Source organism: Danaus plexippus, assembly GCF_018135715.1.
Source record: "Danaus plexippus chromosome 9 unlocalized genomic scaffold, MEX_DaPlex mxdp_26, whole genome shotgun sequence".
NCBI classification, from domain to species: domain Eukaryota; kingdom Metazoa; phylum Arthropoda; class Insecta; order Lepidoptera; family Nymphalidae; genus Danaus; species Danaus plexippus.
In genome coordinates this window covers 1,295,024-1,322,044 of record NW_026869848.1, presented here as the reverse complement: position 1 = coordinate 1,322,044, position 27,021 = coordinate 1,295,024, and the positions used below count along the sequence as shown (strand labels likewise).

At 31.6% G+C, this 27,021-nt stretch overlaps 2 protein-coding genes across 5 annotated transcripts; both read left to right on the top strand.

Annotated features, from left to right (window-relative positions):
- Nucleotides 1-1,693: 1,693 nt before the first annotated feature.
- On the top strand, nucleotides 1,694-18,844 carry LOC116767622 (CD63 antigen-like). 2 transcript variants are annotated; one of them, XM_061527407.1, is made up of 6 exons: nucleotides 1,694-1,883; nucleotides 14,641-14,829; nucleotides 15,696-15,866; nucleotides 15,942-16,157; nucleotides 16,572-16,665; nucleotides 18,137-18,844. In XM_061527407.1, exons 1-5 carry the CDS (start codon nucleotides 1,824-1,826, stop codon nucleotides 16,641-16,643), a joined length of 708 nt encoding a protein of 235 aa, XP_061383391.1. In that variant the 5' UTR covers nucleotides 1,694-1,823; the 3' UTR covers nucleotides 16,644-16,665; nucleotides 18,137-18,844. The 2 variants fall into 2 exon arrangements, with proteins under 2 accessions (XP_061383391.1, XP_061383392.1); XM_061527408.1 differs by having other exon boundaries at nucleotides 1,695-1,883; nucleotides 16,572-16,630; nucleotides 18,133-18,844.
- A 2,156-nt stretch (nucleotides 18,845-21,000) lies between these two features.
- On the top strand, nucleotides 21,001-26,950 carry LOC116767621 (ero1-like protein). Of its 3 annotated transcripts, none has more exons than XM_032658030.2 (2): nucleotides 21,001-22,635; nucleotides 25,411-26,673. In XM_032658030.2, the coding sequence occupies exons 1-2, from the start codon at nucleotides 21,185-21,187 to the stop codon at nucleotides 25,508-25,510; spliced, it is 1,551 nt and encodes a 516-aa protein (XP_032513921.1). In that variant the 5' UTR covers nucleotides 21,001-21,184; the 3' UTR covers nucleotides 25,511-26,673. The 3 variants fall into 3 exon arrangements, with proteins under 3 accessions (XP_032513921.1, XP_032513922.1, XP_032513920.1); XM_032658031.2 differs by lacking the exon at nucleotides 25,411-26,673 and adding an exon at nucleotides 26,842-26,950 and having other exon boundaries at nucleotides 21,002-22,635; XM_032658029.2 differs by having other exon boundaries at nucleotides 21,002-22,635; nucleotides 25,408-26,673.
- The last annotated feature ends 71 nt before the right edge of the window (nucleotides 26,951-27,021 follow it).

The following is a 27,021-nucleotide window of genomic DNA, read 5'->3' as shown; positions in this document are numbered from 1 at the left end:
AGTAATGATACTACGGTGTGTTGTAATGGAAAGTATGAACCATGAACGCTCAGCTTTCCCTCGTGGTTTGCTAAGTAGTAAGTTGTTTTACGGGAGGTATGTCGCTACTCTTTCTCGATGAAAGCGAATATCTAAGAAGTACTTATATAGAATTTTAAATACCTAATTAAGATAACGTGTTGAAATGACTTACGATTAAAACAAGCAAACAGTCAATCAAAATACAAATGTAACATTCGTTAGTAGTTGAATGTGGTTATGCATTATTTTATTTAATATCAGTTATGTGTTAATGGTAAAAGCGCACCGAGATCTCTACCCTTAGAAAAAATTTGTATCGTATGCCTAAAGTCCAAACTGACACTTATAACTTTCTTTATTTCGTATTAATTTACGATGAAAGCGTGTCCTAAGGTAGCTTGTGTACAAAAAGAAATCATTGAAAGAGATACTATAGAAACTCAACACGTTGGGAACATTCCGCAAAGCAACGGTTTTATCAGTGTAAATAAATGACCTAGAAATGCATTTACATTTGACATTACTTTTAATTGTCAACTGACTTATTTTCAAGGTTATGCTTTCATAGGCTATAATTTGTAACACAACAGTTAGTTATTTTGTTGGATTAAAAGCTAGCTCTATTAAATATTGCTATATCTTGATTTAAATACTATGTTATATATTGTTTTTAATTTTTTATTATCCCAATTTAAATTCCAATAATTATTCCAACTAAGGGATAAATTCTAGCACAGATAATAAAATTCTCCTATATCATTCTTTAAGTGTTGATTATAATGTTAATATTGTTTACTGACAAAATCTACATACCTTAAAAGAAAGTCTGAATTTAGCTTGTCTAGGCACGTACTGAAACGTGATTCATGAAATAAATTCCTCACACGTTTGCATTGAAAGATATAGACAAATTATATTTCCGCAGTCTAAATTCCATCTTTTTAAAACGAGGAATGGATTCTACACAAGGGTTTTTATTCTTTTTATTAAAATCAAAACTGGTTTTCGAAATATGCTGCAAACAAGAATCTAAATTTTTTCTACAATTACAAATAAATACAAATGAAATTAATTTAGATTCAGTGTTTACTATATACTTTTTAGTACAATTTAGGAACCGCATGCGACAGTATTTATAAGTTTTTCAATCTTAGCTACATGTCAAAATAAAAAAAAGAATATACTGGTTGTTAATGTTCTCTGTTTAAAAGTTTTTGTTTCACAACTAATAGAATCTGCAGTTTATAATTTACAAAAAGGGATTTTATTTTGCATGCATTCAAATCACTGTTTCTTATCGGAACATTCAAATGAAAATGACATTTTGTTTTTAGATCAGTTAAACTTTAAACGCTTACATTTCTATAAATAGTTTAATAAAATTATTACTTTTTTACATTTCTCTTTGTTCTATATCTTTCGTACAGATGTCAATTGTTGAATAGTAAAAAAAATTATTCTAACTATGTAATGAGTTCAGAACAATGCTACAACAGTGTTTCTTTTCGATAAAATGAGGATAAAACTCATATTTGAGATGAACCAGAACGAGATAGGCAAGGATTCATGATAGTATAGTGTTGAGTGGAAGGAGGATAGCAAACGCGGGGTCACGATTCGTGAGTAAGCACAGGTGGGGGGGGGGGGGGGAAGCGTCGCCGTCGCGATCTCGGGTTTATTTTCATTTAGTCGCTTTCAATACACCATTGAGGTCAGTTTGTGTTGCCGCTGCGTCGATCTCGTAAACAAGTCTATCCGTGAGTGATCGCCGTGTTTTGTGTGACTCAATTGCTGTGTTCAATATGGGGTGTGGGTCAGGTTTTGTGAAATATGTGCTGTTCTTCTTCAATCTGGTGGTTGCGGTGAGTTGGGATAAAGGGCGGGAGAACCGGTTTCTTTACAATAATGGTCAGCGAACAGTAAAACCCACGGTTGGATGTGGCCCCATGCTCGTTTATGAGTGACGGAATGTAGTTTTTGATCCCTTTTTTATTTGATCGTTAACCGTGACTGGAGTTAAACGTTAGCTTGTAGTCAATAGCCAAGAGTGAACTATTTATAAGTAAAAGTATGATGTACAAAGCTTTTAAGCCCAGTCCCGAAAAGTAATCGCAAATAATTCTTGATTGTACTCTCAACATATCATTGGAACGGTTATACAAAGAAAACTTTTGTATTTACTAAAACCGTTACATCCCATATTATATCCTACGGTGTTGAGACACACGACAGGCTATTCGGTAACTTCAAACATTTGTCTACTTTCTCTGTCACACTCCAGAAATACAGTACAGACAGAAAAAGAAAGAAGGTCACGTTCTTCGCACCATATATACTGGTCGACTTGCAGCCTTAAGTGTTATTTTGAAGTCGTCACTTGATGTATTTTAAATATTATAAAGTTTTTATAACTCGTTATAACTAAATCTTCTCATAAGGAGTAATATTTGCAACGTAATAGTAATTTATTGTTTAAACCATTGTAAAAAATACTCTTGACTCAATGTCAGACAAGGAATGACATCATTTGCGGTTATAGCCATTGCAAAATGTATTAGGCGTCATACCTCGATTTGCATGTACAGTATTCAAGTGATAATTGTTTTGTGATCTCACTACAACTAAGTCAAATACAAATCATACGACAATGAGTTGTAGTATAATTGGCACTGCATCTATATCTTACCGCAGGCGGCCATGGTGGCCATAAAGATTAAAAAAGTTGTAATATTGTAATTTGTAATGCAACAGTTTATTCAAATAAATTAGATACGCTTGCGTGTCTAAAATCGCTTACCTGTTCACCCCCGGTAAACAGGTGCCGTTGTATTGAATATTTAATTATCATGAACTTTTATGTGATCGGTTCCTATAATCGCATGACTCAAATAACGTTTTGGCGCCTTTATCATCACACCAGGTATGACGTAATTATGTCATCGTTCTAGTTAATTAATTACCGAAATTGCAATTACTTTAATTAAATATATTTTTAGTAAATTAGTCATTACGATTGTTCAACTATAAAATTTATTTAAATTGTATTCGGAACACGTAAAGATGCCAGGGAGAAGTCCCTGAAGGAAACTTGAAGACGTGCTCCAGTGTAAGTTGTTAAGTTGAAGGTTACTTCATGTAAACAATTGTATCGTTGATTACTTACAGGAAAAGGCTAACGCAATAGTTTCTATATCTACATGTCTATAGTGTATAAATTTTAATTTTTAATCTATAATGATACGTGAGCTGCGTTGTTGAGCATTCCTAACAATTTGATGTAATCTGTAGTTAATTTTGAGATATACGAAATAAATAATAATAATGTTTTAACACCTTAAAGATTCATACATTACATTGAAAGTTCTTCTTTGTAGGTAAAAATAATGTAAGGTTGTGAGACATACCATGAGGTTCCTTAAGTAGCAAGCGTTAAGTCCACGTTAATTCCTCAAACTGAGCCGTAATTTAATTAGTAAGACGTCACTAATTTAGGTGTCCATAGTAAGTTAGTAGCTGTGGTGACATCATCTGGAATTCTGACAGACGCCATCACGGCGCCTGCATTGTTATATCGAATTTATTAACATTCCCATAACTAAATAATACCCCTCTTAACTCACGTAATGTACATTTTAGAGAACAAGAGGACATAGTTTATGTTGTATTCATTGCTTTGAGTAGTTTGCGTTTGATTGATATTTTCATATTAGACCATGATGGATCGAAAATATATTTTCGTATTAATTTGGTTGTAAATACATTATGCATTTATGTGGACACTTCCCGTGTGATAAAAACTTATTCGATACAGTAATCAGTATGGCGTCCATCCTACTATCTTACTAAAATGTTAAACGCAAAAGCTTTTTGAATACTACTCAACGGACTTCAATGATTTTTTTACAGTAATGTAGAATAGACATCAGAATAAGGCAGGCTATAAATTCTGCAAAATTCCTTGTAGTTACCCAAGGATTCAAGCTTAGAAGTGATTTTGTTTATTAGGTTGTGTCAGAGACCATACACGTCGCTGCCGCGCGTTGCTATATTAGCAATTGTTTTAACCCACTTAATAAATTTTACTTGAGCTCTATTCTGAAGCACTCAAGGACAAAAACGCCGGCCAAAACTAGTATATTTGATAGACTAACACTTTAAAACCGACGAGTACTCTTATCTTTAAGCGAGTTAATTCGTTGAACCTGTTTTTAATGTAGATTATTATTGTAATGGATGTTGCGATGCCATTTTTGTATTATGTTCACGCCGTATCCACACGACCTTGGTTAGACTATTTTTATTTGAAATGTTAAATACTTGATCTTAAGTAGAAATATGTGTGGGTTGTCCTTTATTATTTACGTTTTATCTTAACTATTTTCTTCGCAAAACGGTTATGTTTTTTTTTTATGCATTAAATAAGAATTCTTTTGATAGTGCTCGAAAAAATATTCGATCTGTAACTACTGAGCGAGTAAGATAAATGTTAATATTATGTCTTAATACAAAGGTCGTAGAGACTAAATTGATAATTTCCTATTGTCGTGTATGGGGAATAATACCAACCCCTGGTCACGTCTCGATGCTACATATATGTACATTTGTCGTCCGTCTGTTTCATCCCCCTGTTTGTCGCGACCTTGGTATTATTTAAAATAGTCCCTCACTTGTTCAAGAATCCCTTTATACTATAATTACATATAAAGTTTATAGGAGCAATTTACCTAGCATATATGTATGTCTCTTATATGTGACAGACGGTTTTAGTTATATAATATACTAACCTTCACCTTGCTTCTACCGTTAAGATTCAGTTTGTTTATTTTTTTTTATAAAACGATAAGTTATTCCATATTTTATATATGTAACAAGTAAGGAATATGACACTGAGGTGGACGTAGTCCACTATTTGAACAGTTGATGCATGGGTCACAAGAATAGTGCGGCCTGTAGGTAAACGTTATGATATTTTGTACGAAAGACCTATGATTTGTCTTAAGAGGCAGTGACACCTGGGGCAGTAGCCCTGGACCTGAATCTGGACACTTAACGCACTCTGAATGAGACCTATATTCAGCAGTAGACAGCGAAAGTTCGAAATAAATAAGGAGTCACCCATTACTTAACACGTTTAAATCAAACTGTTCTTAAATAAATATTTGGTTAGTGAAAATTAAATCGAAATCAAATCGCGTATAAAAAGCTTACTTGTAGTGACGTCGATACATGTGTATACCTTTATATTTTAATACTTTTATGGGTAGAAGTAATGTTGTCAAAGAATTATCCTGTTAAGTAGTATAAAATAATAAAATTTATTTTACTCATTTTTTTAATACTTTAATAGTGGTAAGTCAGTACCTTGTTAGCGCCATCTAGTGTCACATGACTTGTATTAAGTTGTAATCTTTGTTTTTTTCCCGAACTTCATTACATTTCGAGGTGTAATGTTTTTAACCATGTTATAAATTATTAGTCTGAAAAAATTAAAATAATTCAGTCTAGTGATTTTTGTGAAAGAGAACAAAACATGAATGTACAAAAAACACGTTTACTAAAGCTCATTTCTATCTTAAATGTTTGATGAATCTCGTCCTATGGATGTTGATATGCAAATGCTCTCAAAAAGGTCTACTTTTAACTCCTTCTCAAGCAAGACGTATTTTTTGTATGCTATATCTATCTATGCCAGTATTTTTCAGTTAGAGCCCGGGAAAATATGTATTCAATCATAACTAGCCTCTCGACACTGCCTCGTTAAAATTCCTCCCATCTTCCCTTATTTTACCTTTAAGGCTACTTAGATCGAAAAATTCTTAAAAACTTATAATTTGAATCAGTATATTTTAATTATAAAAACTCAGCATAAATCTAAATGAAAAAGTAAAATATTCTTTGTATTTTGGTTTATTTAATACATAAAACACACAATGACATCATTTAAGGTGTTTTATATTAAATTATAATATTTTTATATTTATAAATACTTAGGTTTTTTTATTAGCGAAAACAAAATTTAACAAGCTTCTGTTTGATGTGGTACATTTAATATAACCCTCGGATTCTTAAGGTCAATTACACAACAGATTGTAGATAATGCGAACTCAAAAAGATATAAAATTAACATGAATGGTTATAAAATATAATATACATATATATTTTAGAATAACCTAAATGACAAATACATTAAGTGGAAATTAATTTATAAAAGCAACGTAGACTATAGGAACATACATCCAACGCAAGATAATCACAATTTCACCTCCTCTGTTCCCGATCACGGATGCTGTACTGAAACCAAAATGTCCGGATCACGTAGATATATCGTATAAAATAATAAAAATTTTAATGAGTTTACGCGTAAATACTAGGTTACACTGAATAATAACAAATCAAAATCTTTCCGGAACTTTTACCATAATATTATTGAACTAAGAAATTTAAACATACATTATGTGAATATAAATAGTAAGCTTTTTATTTTTTAATAAAACAAAATATATTTTTCGCAAAACGAGAGGTGTTTCTATTCAAAAATATATCAGCATGGTTTATTTAAAGAACATCTAGGTCGCAAACGGTTGACGACCTCAGCTCTAAGGTTTTTATAGCCATGGCCAATGGGAGCTGGCTGTGTGAAACGCATTTATGCACTGTATTTAATTAGTTTTCTTATGACGTACATATTAATGTAGATATTAAAATATTTATTTATCTACAAACACATCGTGCTCTCTTATAATATAGATACTAGATTTCCGCTAACAGAACTAAACTAACTTTTTCACATGCATGGTTTTTTGTATTATTTTAATGACACATCCGTAATTTTCGCCCTACCCTCTGACCCCGTCAAAGAATCAAAATGTCACATCAATTGGGTCATCGGATCGATGTCACATACAAATCTATTTTAATATCTAACTAGCTATTGTATATCATGCACGATGCTTAGAAACACACCCACAAACACACATATATTTATATATATGGTTGAATATAAATATGAAGTTGAAATAATTTTTCATAACAATTCCAAATTGAAGTGGAAAGTAATGATGATACTATCAAACATCAACATTTTAAGATTATTTTTTTTAACTGAATTTATATTAGGTACTATATCTGACTATTAAAAAAACACGAAACGTCGCTAAAGCTTTCCCGTGAGTCTCTCAATGCTATCGGTCCATAGATTTAAGAATATCAATACACCTCCGATTCCTCTATGTTGATCTACGTGGGCGAAGGAATAGTGCCATAAGGAAAATGTGCTCGTTTTAAACGAGTCGTTTGCAACCTTAGTGGGACAAAAATAAATAAACTTACTTAAAAATACCTGATAACATTTTATCTCCTTTCGTACTTCAGAATACTGACCTTAATGTTTTTCCTTTTAACCTAAATTATAATTCAGGTTAAATTTCCGAATGCACACTTGCGGGTTAAACTTTCATATTATTACACAAGGAAGCTGGTTATATTGCACAAGTTATTTATCTCTCACCTTCAGTTAGCACATCGATGTAATGAGCTGTATTAAGCTTAAGGTTACCGTATAATATTAAGTAATGAAACTGATTGTCTCGAGATATACGTTGTGAAATAATCTTTAACTAAATTCATAGGCTGTTTGCTTAGGATCTTCGCCATTGTCTTACGAATTTATTTAAAAAAATAGCAATGTCGTTTTGACAATAGTGATAATTACGTTATACTTTCTTTGAAATCTATCTACACAGTCCAGTAAACATTAACTAACTGCGTTCTGCTTCATATTAAGACGGTATTTCTTTGTTGTCTACATCAGTGATATCTGCTCTCAGTTCAAGCTCCATCTAATTCTACGTCGCAAGTCTTTGACCTGGAGTTTATTTATCGATCTGCATTCCAAACTAGGATTAACTTTATAAATGGCTGTACCATCTTATTAAACGTAATCGACTTTTTTTTATGTATTTTTAAATAGAAAACGTTATCAGCTGAATATTGATTCCAGTTTATTACAAAATGCAATCGCTCTGATATTAATAAAATTTTTCCGAATTAGATTTTCTTCAACTAAACGCTCGGAAAATAAAACTATACAATATTTAACTTAATTGACTGTCAAAAATATATAAAAGTAGGACGATTAATTATCTTTTTAATGAATAAAATGTAATTATAGTCGAAAGTAAATGTCTCTGTGGTGATGTAACGCGTATGCGCAGGACCGACCGAACGTTACACAACCGTTCGAAATTCGAATACAGCGGCCATTCGCGCGGGCACGGCTTGTGACACGTCCAGTGTTTGAATCATTATTATTACATATTAATATATACAACACACACTCATAAAAAATATTTTTTCAAACATTACCCTTTGGTCGATTCTGGAAGGCAACTAATTTTTAAAGTCAATGAAACGAAAATTATATATATATATATATATATATATATAGAAACTTTATTGTATACAACTGTTTTTATATAGTTATGAAATTCTACCAAGCTATATTTTTAAAAGGTCGAATAAAGAGAAAATTCTGTTATATAAGGTCCTTGTCCTTGTATTTTTAACTTATTTATTACAAGTACCATGGAAATAAAAACACACGTATAATGCGACCTTGATCGGTCGGTACTATGGCGTGATGTACGGAACACAATTATAAACTTAAACCACTTGTACCGTCCATTTTTAACTCACGGTTATTTCCAACCGTGAAGGTTCCGACCTCCTTGTACGACTAAAACTTTTTATCCACAGAATAATATTGTTCCATTAATTTTGTTCAGTTAAGTTTAGATTAAAAAAATATAGAGAATCAAGTTGGATTTTCCGTCCTTACTCAAAACATCCTGCGAGATCCTGGACTGAATGTGGGCTTGGCCAATTAACCCTCATTGTACCTAATTGTGCGAGTTAGCGAATCGAGATTATTAAATGATTTCACACATTATTGACGTTAAATTCCCATTATTAAGATAAATAAAATGGAAATGTAAAAATAAATACTACATACAAGTGTTCCGTAGAAAGCAGATGCCGAATTCAAAGAGGGATTTTTAAAACAAACAATTCTTGAATCGCAATATACACGATGTTTACGTAGTGAATATTTGTCGGTTGTAATTTTATTTGCAGAGAAACGTATACACAGTTATTATGGGAAGTTTCTGTTTGTTTATTGCGTCTTAACGTAGAACGCTGGCTGAACGGAAACAACACATGGATAATGTGAACGAATCCGTTTGCATATGCTAGTTTATTTGGTTGAACAATGTTATATTAAATTTCAATTTCGCAATCCTCTCGTCTGACGGCGGTCTAGACCTGTACATCGGATCGGTTTACCGATTGTTATAAATAAATCATATACTTGAATTTTAAACGCAGTAAATATTATTTTTTATATCGTAACCGTCTCTAGTTAAATAAATATAAACATAACTTTTATGAATTACACCAGAGCTGTCCAAATCAAGGCTTGAATCAATGCGGCCGGGCCTCCAAATCTTTTTATTTTCTTTGTAACCTAACCTAACGGTTTTATGGAGAGCATATTATAATTTGATTCTTTTGTAGTTCCAAATAATTTAACGGTCAAATTGTTTTTTCTTCTGGCAACACGTTTTTAAAATTCTATTCGATGGTGTATCCGATTGCATCTCATTGCGATCGTCACTGTTCGCGCTTGAGTACTTGGGTAATTCCCCGAACGCTAAATAGGTACACAGTTCATTAACAGACACATCACTTGAGCATGCACTGCAACAAGCTGCAACCATTATTGACGTTGAAAAAAGCAAAAAGTTCTTAAAAATATAATGTGTACATTTTTTCGGTTGTGTAACTTCCGTCTTTTGGTGTGTTGTAATGTTATTTAAACAAAAATAGTAAATGATTTTTATATATATATATTACTGCCCTTTATAATTGATATTTAATAAATACTTGTAAGCCATCTATTATACGCGGAATGTAGCGCAATTAGTTACGAAACACTGGTCAGTGGGCTGTACTATTTATACATTACCCGTACTATCAGTTTTATAGTAAACAGAAACTACTGGTATACACTCGTATATTGGCGTTCGTTTTACGTATAGTTATTGCTGTGGGAAATTAGCGGGAATCGTTAGTAGGGGTGACATTTATCAGGACCAATAGGACAGTTTGTGGGGGTGTATGGATGTGTGTTGCTCTTTTATTTAAAAATTACTAAATGGATTTTGATAGAATGTTACAGTTATGTAATATAAACATCAGCAAACCACATGGGATGTAATGAATATTCAGAGTAGTTATCGCAGGAGCGAGGAATGACAGTCGAATTGTATGTAAAGACAAGTAATTCAGTCTACAGATATGGCAGCCGGTTGGCTACCATTTTTATTGTTTTAACACGCTTCTCTCTGAACCTAATTCCGAAAACCAATCGGACAAAGTCACAGTGAAAACTAGCTGTACTGCAATACATATAATTGTTACATTAGGAACTATTATATAATGTATATGCTACATTTTAAGACGTATAAAAAGTTCTATGAATAAATAGCTATTGCGACATTAGTCGCGGTTTCTAGAAGTACACAAAGTAACATTTTAACGAAACCTATTTATATATGAGTGAGAACGTTCTATAGATATATTTAATTTATATTTGTCACACACTTAAGCTAAAATATGGTTAGAACTATGACTACTAAGATATGTTTGAGGCAATGATTAAAATGATTACCTATTACTTTACTTTCACTATGAATAAAAAGTATAAAAACTCGCTTAATTTGTTTTCTAATAACAAAGAAATATTGAGGTAATAATGAAATTAAAACTAACAAATATATAATGAGATCTAAGACTTTCGCGAGTTTTATTAATTTAAATGAAACTAATATTTTTCGGATAATATTACGCGTGCTTTATTTTTTGTTAAAACTATACACTCCCGACGTTTCGTCCGCCCGTGATCACGGTTGCTGAAAAGTAACAGAAACGTCATATTAGTTTCATTTCAATAACAAATACATAATGACCTCTCGAATATAACATTCCGGTTGCTTTTTACCAATAAAACTAACATTCGCTGGTTTAAATGTTGATTTTTGTCTATATCTTCTGAATTTAGTTCAACTTTTTATATCCTTGGAATTATAATTTCATCTCCTTGTATTATATTTATATCAATCATTAATAGTTCTGTGCATGCTCCTGTCAAAGCCATAATTATAAACGATTTTGTTTATCTACATACAAACTAAAGATAGTTAATCCCCGGTATTCTGAGACCACGTTCAGAGCTGGTTCGATCCGTCGGTGATGCCAAAATATACATTAGATATGAGATTATTATATTTTATAAGTAAAAAAAATTAAAGTTACTTCTACAGGTTTAGCTAATGTGTTATTCAACAACAATGTAACGTACCTTATTTGTTTGTTCACACATATCTTAATATTTATAAATAGTAACTTATATATTATCTATCTCATTACTTAAGGATGCATTCGCAATTCACATCGAACCTCTTCATCTTTGTAATTCCCTATATTAAGTACAGATACAATTTATTTTTCTCATCGCCATAATGGATTATATTTTTAACAGACATCAAAGTTTGAAGGGCACTCAGCTGTATACTTTATGATCAATTACAAATTCTTATAGGCTGTATGTTGGCATTCAGGTGCAATATTTATTGAAATTAAAAAAAAAAAAATTAATAAAATCGAAGCAACTAGCTTTTAAATTTGTTCTTTTTTGTCTTAAATAACATTTATGCTTTGTTGAGTATAATTAATATTATAATTAATTCAGATAAGATTCAGATGGAAATAAAATGAATGATGTTCTCATAGCTTTGCCTTTGGAATATAGAATTGAACTTGTAATGGGTGTAACTTGTATTGAGATTCTTAAGAAATGACTTTTCCATATATTTCATATTAATTTATTTGTACAAGCAATGTTATATAGATCCAAATTATAGTATAAATATTAGATTGTCCCTAAACTATACAAATTTTAAATTGTTCATAAAACATTTACATCATAAATTACTATTCCGACCACAAGTTTCAATTGTCAAACTTATTACAGACACTTCAATTTTTATGTATATTTGTAAGTTAACTCAAAACTGTAGGTAACTAGTTGGACAATATGCTTATGGTAAAAGTATTGTAAAGTAGGCATGACAATAATGTGTAGAAAGTTTAAAGTTTTTAAGTAAACAAATGGAAGCAAGTCTTCCAAAAGTCGACCTCGATATCTTCTAAACATAACCCACTCCACTTCAGTCGTGTTAGTGCTGTTAGTGTTTCTTATCCTGACAATGCTGTGGCCTAGTTTACTTTTAAACTAGAGTTTACCATTAGTGTCCATATTTTAAGGTCAGTAGTAATAAAAATTGTAAACCTAGTAATATGACAATGTTAAGTAGTTTCAACTATGCTTTGAAGTAATCTAGAGTGAGTCTGTCTAGAGGATTTATGGTATGGAAATTTGTCTGATATAAATATTATAAAAAAAACAGTAGTTATCTTGCAACATCATATTTGATAGGCGAGTCTAGTACGGTACTATATACAGAATATGATTTCGTAAATTACTTTTATACGATATATATATTTTTTTATATTATCAACCCATAAATCGTAAATCCTGGCATACAAAATATATTAGTTGTGCCATTTAAACGGCGTAAGCAATTTTTTAATTCAACAACGACTCCGCCATGTTTTTTGACAATCAAACCGATAAAGAACTTTTTTAATTGTCTTTTATCGGCTGGAATAATAAGTCACATACATATGAGAACATATTTTTAATATTGAAATTACTTATTCAGAGACAAATTATTTATTAAAATTTGTTCAAAATTATTAGTTATTCATATTTTGTGTGACGTGTGTGTGGTGACGCCATACCTTACTATGAATGAGGTATTACTATCAGCTAAAACTATATAATATATATACGAAAGTTCTTTGGAATGTATTTAAAAAAAAGGGAACCAATGTCGATGATTGTCCGTCTCCCAAGTCCACATTCACGTTATCCAAGTACCGGTAAAACTTGTATTAGAAGTTACGTTATTATCTGGTCACCATTGTCTTAAGACGCGGTAACCCAGCACCGTACTTTCATCTGACCCCAATGATCACATCTGGTTATGCAATACAAAGCATCTGCCTGTCAAATATAAACATTATCTCAAATTAACAACTACGAATATGTTATCTACTACAACGCAACAAAGACTTAAATTGCATACACGTATATATGAATGTGACCCTTACCGCTCGTAGGCTCCGTAACAAAGTCGCTGGCCGCCTATTGTAACCGCTGGATAATTTATATTTAGATTATATAATGAAAGGAATCTGACACTTATTGTGGGATTGGAAGGATGAGAGTTGCGTGCCGAATAGACGGAAATGTGAACACGTCGGTTCATTGTACGAACATCTTTGTGTGGATGTAGTACAGCTATGTCTTTAGTCTCATTTAAGCCCTAAGGTGTTTCATACGAAACGTTCGCGGGCCAGGCTTAACAAATGCCTTGTATGTATGACTGATAATACTATTAATATGACTTAAAAACTGTGACCTCATTCGGCAAATAGTCATTCAGGTCGTGCTATATTCTTGAATAAACAAACACTGACAGCACGATAAGGTTTTCTTAATTTTAATATAAAAAAGTTTTCCTTTCCTTCATATTAATGAGTATACGTGGCTTTATGTGAAAGACCCTGGCCTACATCCGGGGCTGTTTATCAGAAACATGTGTGCCCAGAAAAGTATAATAATTTATTAATAAGAATTCATAGTAAATATCAAAGGTTTTACAAAATAAAAATCAACACATTCATATTTATATAATATATTTATAGCATAGCTTAGCAACGATTTTGGCAATAATTTTCACAGAATATATTAAAGCTTTAAAAAAACATATGTGTTGTGTTACTGGTTGGTGATAATTTATGTAAAAATAACTTGGAAACAAAATGGCCGAACTAGTGAATTGATTAAACCCACGTTCGGAAGTGATATTACAAATAATGAAGTTAACACAATACAATAATAAAAAGTTCTCGATTAATAAATATGTATACAGCAAATCTACGTAGAAACTCAATGTAATAATAAATTAATCTCCGGAAAATCCGAATTGATTCTTTCCTTGTAACACGAAATTCCTGAATTTATTCACTGATTTCAATAATAATAACCATCAAAAATCTATTCAGTTCTCAATGGAGTTTGAAATGAAAAAATAATAATTATCTTTTAAATCCTTTAGACGCGATGAACAAGCCGTAACCAACCAGTCAAGGCCGTTTGAGTAACCTTGATATTTTTTGCCAATGACTAATTTCAAACAAGACGACGAGATTCTCAAGATAGAATTGTTAACGAAATTTTAAAGTATAATTCTATTCACTAACTCGCTGTATATTCGGTAATTGATCTGCCGATGATGATGTTGCCGATAAATTTGGGTCCGATACAATAATTTTTCTAGAATAATTCGCAATTACTCGCTGATCATTATTGATATTGTTGCAATGAATTCTTAGGATAACTTTTAATACAATAAAAATTAAAAAATCCCTCAGCTCTTCGGATTGGCCGTCATCGGGATCGGAGTGGCTGTTCTACTCAACTGGTCGGTGATCAGAGAGGAGTTGAACGGTCACCTGTCCGTGGCGCCATGGTTGTTCATAGTGATTGGAGCTGTCATGTTCGTGATAGCGTTCTTCGGATGCTGCGGTGCCATCCGGGAGAGCCATTGCATGGTTGTTACTGTGAGTATACATAAGACTCTCCTCCTTAGCCAAATTAACCAAATAGCAAGAAGATCGTTTTGCTATACGGATTTAATGGGCCAAGGTTTGCTAGGCGTAATTTTTCTTCATTAGCAGAAGGTAAATTAATTATACTCGATACAACAAAAATGTTAAACTATAGCTAGCTTGTACTTAGTCTTTTATGTAAATATAGTTAAGACACACCAAATCAAAGGCCCTTCAAAACTGTTTACTTGGTACATTAAAGATTATGCTAAAGCAAATAATTGAATTGATTCATAAAGTTATTAGGTTTTTAGTCGACGTGTCATTTTTTTCATTATATGTTATCCTATTTGTTAAATGCGATAATAAGCCGATGGCAAATTTTAGGATTATGGATTACGTTAGATTAACTTACACGATGCTCGACATAAGCAAAAGCCGTCTCAACAAAGTAGTTGTAAATATTTCTACCGGTATTTGTTGCTATCGTAATGCACAACACTAGTTCTCGTCGACCATTGTTTAAAGTGTATGTGAAAGCATTTTTGACGTGCCGAGGAATACAATTGTTTTTTCTAAACAAAGGCGAGCTCTCGCAGAGAAACTATACTTTCGTTCTGCTTACTGATTTTTAATTAACGTTATTGGATGTTATTCAACGACCAACGTTATATTTGTTTTAGTTTATTCCGGGCACAACAACCAAATTTTAGCTTACATGTCTTTAGCACACTCCCCGAAATTCCTAACTCATAAATGTTCTCTACCCCTAAAGTTATCTGACAGAAATCGCCATTAGCAGCACTTATATGTTATACACTGTTTGTTTTTCTGTATGTATGTTTGTATACTAAAGAATATAATAACAATGATTCCAGTACGCGATCTTCCTCCTCGTGATCATCATCGTCCAAGTAATTCTGGCTGTGCTGTTGTTCACGAACGGGGACTCTATCAAAGAGGGGCTCGTCAAAACCATGAACACGCTCTACAACAAGGGTACCACTGACGCTGCATCCAGGACTGTCTTTAACAACTTGGAACAACAGGTAATACAACGCCAAGACCGATGTCATTTGTATCAGAGTAGAAATTAATAGTTGATCCAAATCCTTGTACAATAGTTGCAATGCTGCGGCAAGAACGGTCCATCGGACTACGGTCTACTGGAGCTGCCCAAGTCTTGTTGCTCGAACGTTGGGACATTAGGAAAGGTGCTCGGTAACAGTTGCACGCTCGTGGACGCCAACACTGAGGGCTGTTCCTCCCGCGTGGCTGACCTCTTTGAGAAATGGAGCAAACCTATCGCTGGGGTTTCCATTGGGATAGCTTGTGTTGAGGTGAGATTTGTATCCCAATTACATTATTGAGATATTTTGTGGACGTAAATATACTGCGTAGTTTTTATTTTTGTCTTTAGTATTCATATTAAAATTTATAATATTATATGGTCAATAAAATATATATGGGAACCGATTTAGCGACATCTATCGTCTTATACCTGACCTCATAGTAAAAATTACTGCATTCCCATCAAATTACACTTCTAAAGGGATAATTATAGTCTGTATGTTATTGTGTAGCTTAAACTATATTATTGTAACGTTTCATCAAGATACTTCAATACATTTTAGATCGAAGAGCAACAAACGTCCTTACTAAATCACAAAACTGGCCTGTGTGATGTTTATTAGGCTATTTTTTTTTATTACATCATTTTCTGAGTGTTAACGCGGTATGTTCTGTTGTTGTAGGTCGTCGGAGCGCTGTTCTCGCTGTGCCTCGCCAACTCTATCAGGAACATGGACAGAAGGTCTCGCTACTAATATTTTGTATTAGACCTGGTACCTATGACACAATTTTTTGGTTCTTTTTTGACGCTATACATGGGTTGCTCACTGCATGGTGGTTTGGTTAATACATCATTTCTAAATTCACACATGTCAACCGAGATTACTTATTAGTTTTTATTTTTTTTTTGGTCTTTTCTTTTTGGTCTCGTGTCTGATAGGTCAACAAACTAGATTTATATATTTTGTCTAATTATTTTGTTATGATAATAAATCTTGAGAGAGTTTAATTCGTTTGATATAACATATAATTTTTTTTAATAATTTTGCAGTAAATTCAATTCATATATATTGTAACATTGAATTGATTCTAAATATTTTAAATTTAATACTAGATACAATAACACATTAACAGAATATGACGCAATATCAGATTTGTATAATTCACTTTCACAGTCTGTGGTCATCCCGTGGTTAACAAGCTTTGAGATATGTTTTAATGTTCTTGTAATATGACACAGATAATAAATATAACATTATACATTTCTTATTAAATATTTTTATCTGTGCCTGGGAATAAAATGTTTTATTTGTTGTCTGTGTGATCATAGTTCTTATATTTGGGTGGTTGCTTTACTAACATTTGCTGTGACAAATAATACTCAATTAAATTGTAGAACACCTAGAAGTTATTGTTTTGTGTTAACAAATTTTATTCTATATTCTATGTGATATGTGTATTACAGTTATGATAAAAATATACACAGTGAACCCTTAAAACGAAAGATGATTGACTTAGAATATAGAATATATAACTTAATATGTTAAGATATATAAAAAAATTATATAAAAAAAAAAAAATTTAGCTTTGAAAGCTTTTTGATATATTTATTGTACGTTTTGTAACGCTGATTTTGAAAAGTTTTAATTTTTGCAATAACATTAAGAAACTATGTAATCGTCGATTTTAAATAAGCTAGCATTTAAAACATTGCCAAATAATGCTCATATATAACAGTTATAAGAAACGGCGAGTTTGTTATTATAACGGTGGCATAAATATAAAATAAAAGATATATTGCAAGAGTTCTTTTATTCTGCTTGGTATGATTGTTTTACGAACGTTTACGGTGAGTATGATTTATGTTCACTATACTAATAGCATGCCAATTACCAACCAGCCTTGATCCAAAGTCAAACGAGATAAGAGAAAATGATTTAAGAAAGAATTGGTTCTTCTGTATAACATTAATCAGATACATAAACATCTATTCATATTAAAAAATAAATTTATAGAAACGCTATATAAAAAGTCACTTTTGGTCTGGGCTATTTAATTTGTAAAGGCGGTAAATAAATAAAGAGGAAAATGGACGTCACTAATGTACGAAAAAAAATGTAAAAAAAAAAATAACAACTGGTGTGATAATATTTAAACAGAACCAGAATTGTGTTTGAATAAAATAATATAAATCTAAATGAAAATAAATATGTCATTGTGTATAATGATGTGTTTTAATCACAGGTACGTTTGAAACGAAGACATCACGAGGAAATAACTTCGTATAAGAACAATTAAATAATCGACACAACATACCATATATTATGTACAAGTTATTATTAGTAATGGCCCACCTCGAATACGATTTCAGAACTGTTACCATAAACAAACAAAAAAAAAAAATATATGTGTAGAGGTTACTTTATGATATTTTCGCTAGAAACAGTCTTTTTTAGTTTCACGTATAAATAACCGTTTTATTATTTGTACGTGTTTTTATTATTCGTATTATTAAAGCGTCTCCTGCTCATGAATGTAAGTTCCGTTTACGTTTTTTGAGCTAACACCGTATAGTAAAGGACTTGTTACATTTATTGTAAATTATATGAAGGACGGCGCGTCACACGCGTTACACATTCTTTATTTATAAACAATGTTCATTTTTTTTTTTGTTTTGTCATTTTATAAATTTATTGCTAATAGGTATTGTTAAGTTAGTTAAGTGACTGTTTGTACTGTTAAACTTGAAATTATAAAAGGTATTTTCTTAAATCAGCCCCTAACTTTAATGTTACTACGTACGTCCAATTTGAAAATAGAACTATAGTTTATATGAGATATAACATTTATTCGGGAGCAATTGTCTGTCTGTTACGTTTGGAATCTCTTATATATTTCTGATATAACTGCTTTTGTGAATGTTTTATATTGTATGAATAAATAAATCTCAACGAAATCTTGTATTATTTGTAATTTTACATTTTATAAAAACAAAATGGTTTTCGATTTACTTTTTTTTAATTCAGGCTAACAGAGTAACACGACTTACTTGATTATTACTTTTTTTATTCTTAAGGAATGCACAAAAATGACTAATTTTATCACTAGCACACACTTTTTGAAATAAAACTATGACTCGCATTTTTATATTTCCGTTTAATTATACATATATTGATGCTGGCAGTAGATTACTGAAAACACTTATCTGACACTTTCGTTATTCAGGAATCACGATTCATTGGTAGTGTAACTAAAGTTGTAATAGCAAGTAAAAAACACGAGTAATATACGAAAATATTTTTAAGTGAAAAATTTTAAACCCTTATTTATTACATAGTCTACTTGGCGGCCCGCAACTTTGCAAGGTTTTAGCGTAATTGGGATAAGTTTGCTCATGTACACTTACTTAGTGCAACAAAAAGTGGTCACTTTTGTTGCTCATCAATATAAAAAACTTGGAATAGTTACAAAAACAGTAGGTTTAATTTAAGTGACATTATATGACATAACAGTAAACATCCAATCACGCGCATAACATGACACTAAACATCAACAGTACAACAGTAGCGTCCCGCAACACGGCTATGACATCTAGAAATCGTATTCTAAACATCTATCGTCTCTTACCAACTTATTGACCGGCTACTATACAAACCAACACATTCATACGACCTAGTATAGACGACAGTTATAGCAAAGCAAGACATGAAATGCAATAATACATTTTTTAGGACGGGATGTGCTTTGTCGTTATTAAAATGTAGGATATTAGAATCGAATGCGGCATCTGCCTTTGGTTCCCTTTCTTCCATTAATTTCCTAATATTTGGTCTAACAACCGTAACATTCAATACCATTAAAACCTCAATCTAACTTTAATGTTAGTCTACGAGGTATCTGAGGACAAAAAAAATCTCCACATAAACAAATTAAAAGCTCCATAATTAATGTGATGGCTAAATTTTTATATTCTATTAAGAAGGTTTCGGGTTGACCAAAAAATATACACAATTAAAAGCAAGTATAAAGAAAATATATAAACAATTTCCCTACATTACTACATACATTTGTGAAATATTTGTTGTACAGCTGTTTAACTAGAAAATGATACATTGCTAATTTAATATTTAAATTAAATGTCAAATTTATATGTTTATAATAAAAATTATTAAATTCCCAATAAAAAAACTCATTACTTATTTTATTGATTTTAATATTATTTTAAAGATCACATCTTTCATGTCCATATATATTACATAGAGGTTCATAAACATTTCATCACATAAAACAGACGTTCACTAGGTGCAAAATTTGGTAAACAGGTTCAAAAATGAAACAATTTTGTTTTTAAAAATTAAATAAAAGAAAAATAATATTTAAAAATTAATCAACTTTTTGTATATCATCAACAGGCCAAATTATATAATTTATTTTAAATGTAATACCAAAAACAATTTGGAAAGACAACTTTTTTGACGTTATATAAGTATTTTACCAATTGTATTTTTGTTTCAAATATTTTCTTACTTTTATTTTTTTTCCCTATCGTGTATGTGTATGTTCTAAGAGACTTCTAGTCTGAAAAAAATATATATTTATTATATATTTCCAAATGACATGCTTTAATTGTCATTGTATTGTGGGACAAGTCCAATTTCTCTCTGAGAGTCACCTATAGAGGTTAACATTAGAAATATTTTGCTAATAAAGAGAATTTTGAGGATACAATTATATTTACATTAAAGTAACACAATTTATTATTATATTTTATAATATAACTCTAATATTTTTTGTTAGGCTAGATTTCAAAAGTAAAGGTAATTTAAAGTTACACGATCATCGTACCAGACAAAATAACATAACTTTGCAACGAACGATGCACCTTTGCATTTTGTATTTTTTGCTTTAGTTTAGTTTAATAATGAAACATAACTACGTTAAGTTTTTTTTTGTCTAATTAAATTATAAATAAGTGTTCTATCATATGAGATCTATTCTGAAGACACTGTTATAAGTTTTCAAAGTTGTTTCTATGTTATCTGTGTGAATTTCCTATTTGAATATTGACAGCTGACATTTGCGTGAAAGTAGATGACATTTCATGGATTCAAAATTCGTCGCATTGTAATTGTCAATTCGTCGATGTAGTTAGTTGATTAGTATTTACGTTTCTTACTTTCGTGAGTTAGGGTTTTCACCAAATTCTCTAGTTCGTAATGTAAATCTGTATATCGAGTTAAATGATCGAGAAATATAAACGGTTCAAATATTTATCGCAGTGGTTCAATAAATAGGAATGTTTATGAAACTTTCTAAAATGGTATACAAAAAATATTGTGTTGTGCTTCTAATTTTCGCTCTCGCGATAGTTCAGGCTGTCGGTTACGACACGGAGCTGTTCGAGACCGTCGCCTGTGATAGCACTGCATGTTTCGATGCACTACATGGAGCTCTGGGTGACTGTTCTTGTAATGTTGACACGATCGACTATTTCAACAATGTGAAGATATTCCCTCGCATCCAGAGTTTGGTAAGCAAAGACTATTTTCGTTTCTACAAGGTTAATTTGAAAAAAGAATGTCCTTTTTGGGCCGACGATAGCAGGTGTGCCATGAAATATTGCCATATAAAAACCTGTTCCAAGGAGAGTGTTCCCGGTTTCGAGAACGATTACGAAAATGAACTCGAGGAGGAACCACCGGCTCTAAAGTATTCTCAGGAGGCTCAGACTCCATGTAATAGTGATGCGGATCATGATCCTGCTCTTGGATATCTCAATATGACTCTAAGTGTCGCAAGCCAATTCGAAATCGCAAAATGGAAAGCTTACGACGATTCTGTTGGCAATTTCTGTGATTGTGATGATAAAGATGCTGAAGCAGAATATGTAGACTTGTCTTTAAACCCCGAGAGATATACAGGATATAAAGGCACCTCTGCACACAGAATTTGGAGAAGCATCTACGAAGAGAATTGTTTTAGACCTAAGGTTAATCCATACAAATCTTTTCCTTATGTTTTAAGCTCAGACTTAGGCAATATGTGTTTGGAGAAGAGAGTGTTCTACAGAGCAGTTTCTGGATTACATACAAGTATAAACATACATTTATGTTCAAAATATTTGCTCTCAGAAAAGAAGTTAGGTTTTGCGGCTCCACCTGAAGGTGAATGGGGACCGAATCTGGCAGAGTTCCAACGTCGTTTTGATCCATCTCAGACATTTGGTGAGGGTCCAAATTGGCTGAAGAATTTGTACTTTGTATACTTACTTGAAATGAGAGCTTTGGCTAAAGCTGGACCTTATTTGGAACGGGAAGATTATTTCACTGGTAACCCTGTCGAAGATGAAGAAACGAGAGACGCTATACGTAACATGTTGGGTGTTATATACACTTTCCCCGATCACTTCAATGAATCATCCATGTTCAACGGTGGCAGCCCAGCTGCAAAACTAAAGCAAGAGTTCCGAGATCATTTTTGGAACATCTCACGGATAATGGATTGTGTTGGATGTGACAAATGCAAGTTGTGGGGCAAATTACAAACCCAGGGTTTGGGGACCGCACTCAAAATATTATTCTCCGGCCAGTGGGATAGTTTTGATGAGGAAGCAGAGAAGGGTAGGATAGTACTGAGGCATAAAGCACACAAGCGCTTGCAGAGGACTGAGATAGTGGCACTATTTAATGCCTTCGCAAGACTGTCAAATAGTATAAGGGAATTAGAAAACTTCAGGAATATGCTCAGGTGAGGGATTTGAATGTTTTTTGCTTATTATCATTCTCCTCGTGTTGCTTGCTAGTTTGAATTTTGAAACCTTTGATAATATCATTAGTGCCAACATATTTATCGCTTCGGAATTATTACGCTTCGTGTGTGTAACTTGTAACTTTCACTTTCGTCTTCTCGACCACTTGCGAAATATTTCCGCTTGTTTTGATAGAAAATTCACATTCATTTTCGATATTTTTTTTTCCGTTATCTTTGCGATATCGGGAATAATTATTATCAGCGTTAGTATTAATACAAAAAAAAAATATTGTAAAATTTTTTTTTGGTATTTCCCTCGTATGTTTTATATTGAAGCTGTTCCAAGATAACAGCAATTTTTTATTAACCACAAAATAGTTCTGTTCCAATAACCCACTCTAACAATTGTTTGATGTAAGTTAATTGCAAAAAAAATATAGAGCATAGAGTGAAATCGATCGCGATAAGAAAAATATTACGTATTAAAGGCGTTGGATTAATTAATTTTAGTTTCGTCATATTAAAATCTGAATGAAACTATTGCACCACATTTAAACATTAAACAAATAATAAGAGCGGGATCGTTGGCTCTCAGGCCAGCCCACACAGGCTTACGTGTCTCTCGTCGCATATGCCTGCCTGCACCTGTGCACGGAATTTTCGAGCATATGCTGCAATAGTTACATGCAAGGATTATGCTGCTGCTTCGCTCGTGTTTGTATTTTATTGTATTAATAATATTTTTATAATTTATTTAAAAAAAAATCCAATCTAAGAGAATTTATTTCCTAGTTTATTAATTGCATCACAGATCGAGGTCGTTTTATCTAAAGTGTAAACCTTTGTTGCATTTCAATAAAGGGAACAAAATTTATGAATTTTATGTATATTTTATATCAATTTTTCTGGTTGAAAATGATGAGATCTTTTTTGGTGTCACTACCAGCATCTTATTGAAAGCAAGTCAAGGTTTCTAATGGTTGAACTCATTATATACCTTCATGTCACTAGCAAGTGAAAATTTCTGTCACTATAAATAAAAATTTACCGTATTGTGTTATCAGTCAATAATTTATGCACATTTTCTATGTTTATTATAAAACTAGATCTAAATATAAAACTAGAAAAAAAAAATCTTTGAAATAGTCGATTTTTTGTCATTTGATGAGGGAAGTTGTCGTCATAATTGTATCGACTGAAAATGTTAGCCAAACAGGTTTTTAACCGAGGAAGTTTTTCACCAATATTCGACAACTGTCAAACCTTCTTGACGTTCACTGTGGAGGTATTTGTAAATAATATTAGTAGACGAACAAAGACGAAAAAATTTAGTGCTTTCATCCCAAAGTACTCAAGATTAGAATTCGTCCGGCAATTAAACGTTGGCAAAATATTCCACGATTTCCGTGCGAATGAAGTCACAGCATAAAAAAAGATTAAAATAAAAGACTAACGGTGATAATATTGGGAAATAATCAAAGGAGGTGAACACAAATATAGTGTTTCTGTCCTCTCTATATACATCTGTTCATCCGAATTCTGATCTAATGTGGTCCAGAAGTCAGAATCGTTGGACTGCTTTTTTTATTAATAAAATGTATATTATTCTCACACGACAGTATCAACTTAGGTATAATAACAAAAGACAGAATTAAAAAAATCTTTATATTGATGACGTAACCTCGTAAGATTACTATTCATAGTTAGATAGTTGACATAATTTTTTATTGATATCCAGTTTATTTTTTTTTTTCAAAGCAGACAAAAGTGTTTGTTGTATAACGTCGAAGGATTATCAAAACGTCCCAGGTGTCACGTAGAGTGGGCGGTTGTGAATCATTTTATCTGCCAACGTGTATATTACTGATAGGATGACGTAATTAGAAATACAGTTTTGTATTTATTAACAATTCCATTGATATATGAATTATTATTAATTCATGATTATTATATAATATTCTTTTGTACTTGACATTACTGGCACATTGATTTGATGTCATTTGACCATAGATTGACGTTTTAATTTTTCAACTATTATTCAAATAGTTTTCCCGCGTTTTGTTTTTCATGTATCCACATACGACGGGAATTCCCTGATTAATATCAGTTATTCCAAAGAATAATGATTCATTGATAATGGGTAGGATTATTTTATTGTACATGTAATACAATGGCAATGTGATTGTGTACAAATGATGAAAAAAGTACCGCGCAAATTTTCTTTTGTTACTTTATGCATTTCGACCGTGACGGTCAAAATAAAAAACGACATTATATATATTTTTTATATTCTTCATTTGCGTGTGTGATTTTATGTAGTTTCCGATTTTATTTCCACATTCACGTTTAGGGATATTAATAAACATTACGGATGCATAATTGTCAAATCCTTTTGATAGTGTTATCGTGACCCTTATTATAATCTGTTTATAACTAAATAAGATAATATCATGAAAAATATATATTTTTTATCTATTTGTATTATTTAAAATTTATTAAAGTATCTTTTTTTTTATCGCTTTGCATGTTGCATTTATATGGTGATTGTTTGCGGCGTTGATTTGGTTATAAAATTTTGTTCAAATGATGAATTTTATTGATCTGATTAGTTCATTCACGTTTTAAATATTCAATAAATGCAAAATTTTGAACATTAATTTCAATAAATTTATAATTATTTATATGTATGGATACTTAAAATTTGCACAAGTGATTTGTCAATTCCATTAGTTATTTAACAAATATAATAATAATAATATATTGTAACAGCAGCCACACAGACGGTCAGAAGGACGTGTTTAGCGGAGCGGCCGGTGACATCAAACGAGAGCGTTGTACGTCGGGAGTATCGAAACCTAGCCTTTGGAGTTAGACATATAGACAAGCCGAAACCAGGAGTTCCCAACTTATAAAAATATTTGAGACATAGGGAGTCACAGAAAAAAATATACGGTTGGGAACCCCTGGCGAAGACAGAATAAAAATTTTATATAGAAATTATCGACCGAATGGTTTCGATCTGTGTGAAGTGTCAAAAGTTTTGACGTTTACAATAGACCTGTCAACGTGTCGAGAATTGGTTTTGAAAATTTTCTCACTGTATCATCACATTATTCCAGTGGTAAAGTGAATTAATATAAAGCTATTTTTACACAATTTTATAATAACCAAGTAACTGGTTGGTAACACGTTATGTTCGATAACAAAACGCCCATTTAGATAAAACAGGTTCTACACCAATTAAAAATATATGCAGTTAATTGTAACGAACTTTCTAATTACGTTGTGCAAAATATTTTATTTATTTTATATGCATATTGTCGGTTTAATTGAATGGGTCTCGCTGTCACAATACGTGTGTTGACAAAACTACGATTTTATATTACTTAAGTATTTCTAGTCACATTTTTTTATGTCATTTATACAGAAATGCTCTGACATATTTTCTCATTTCAAAATGACAGATGTCAGGATATATTATAACATTTTTTTTTTAAATGGGCTCAGGTTTAACCGCGCTGTTATGGGCTAGAATTAAATTGTGTTTCAGCAAAACGTCTAAAATTCTTCTCGTGTTAAGATGTTTTCTTTGAGAGGACAAAGAAATTAATTTCTACTTTATATTTTGGAAAATGACAATTTCGATGCATATATATAATATATTGTTTTCTAATGTTTTAAGTTATTAAATATTTTTTTCGGTTCAGCGGACTTTTCCTTCACATTATTATAACATCAGTATTTATAGTTAGCGTTTCATGGTTAGTGGCATTGTGAATTTTAAAGTGACCTTTCATATCGGACGGTCGTTAGTTTTTTATCATTTTAGTTACATTTAAACTCTCTAGGACTAATTGGAATTGTTAGGTGTTAATTATATTTGTTAGCATATATTCCAACAACAAAAAAAAGTTTGTTTGTCACAATTTTACGTTAAGTTAAAAGTCTGTGATGTTTTGAGGACTATTTATAATTTATTTATAACATTAAGATGTCTTGTTTATAATTTTAAAAATAAATTTTATCTGATATATATACGTTTGTTTTAATTCGCTTCGCTTTGACTAATAAATTTACGTGTGGAACTTAATACTGACGGTTTGTGAGTTAATCGTTTCTAATCTTATTGCAGATAAATAAAAAAAATGTATGACATTTGTAATAAAAAGTTATACATTATTAAAAATCCATTTCGTTTTTCAGGTCCCATCGAGAGAGGGAAGCATTTATTTTGTGTGAGAAAATTTTATAGAACAATGTAATATTTATTATGTTTTATTAGCTTCGCTATAATAAATTCATTGGTGTCTTAGATTTATTTCATTGATAACCGAGATTTATATTAAAATGATGAGAATGCTAACGTTTCAGAAAAAGGTGTAC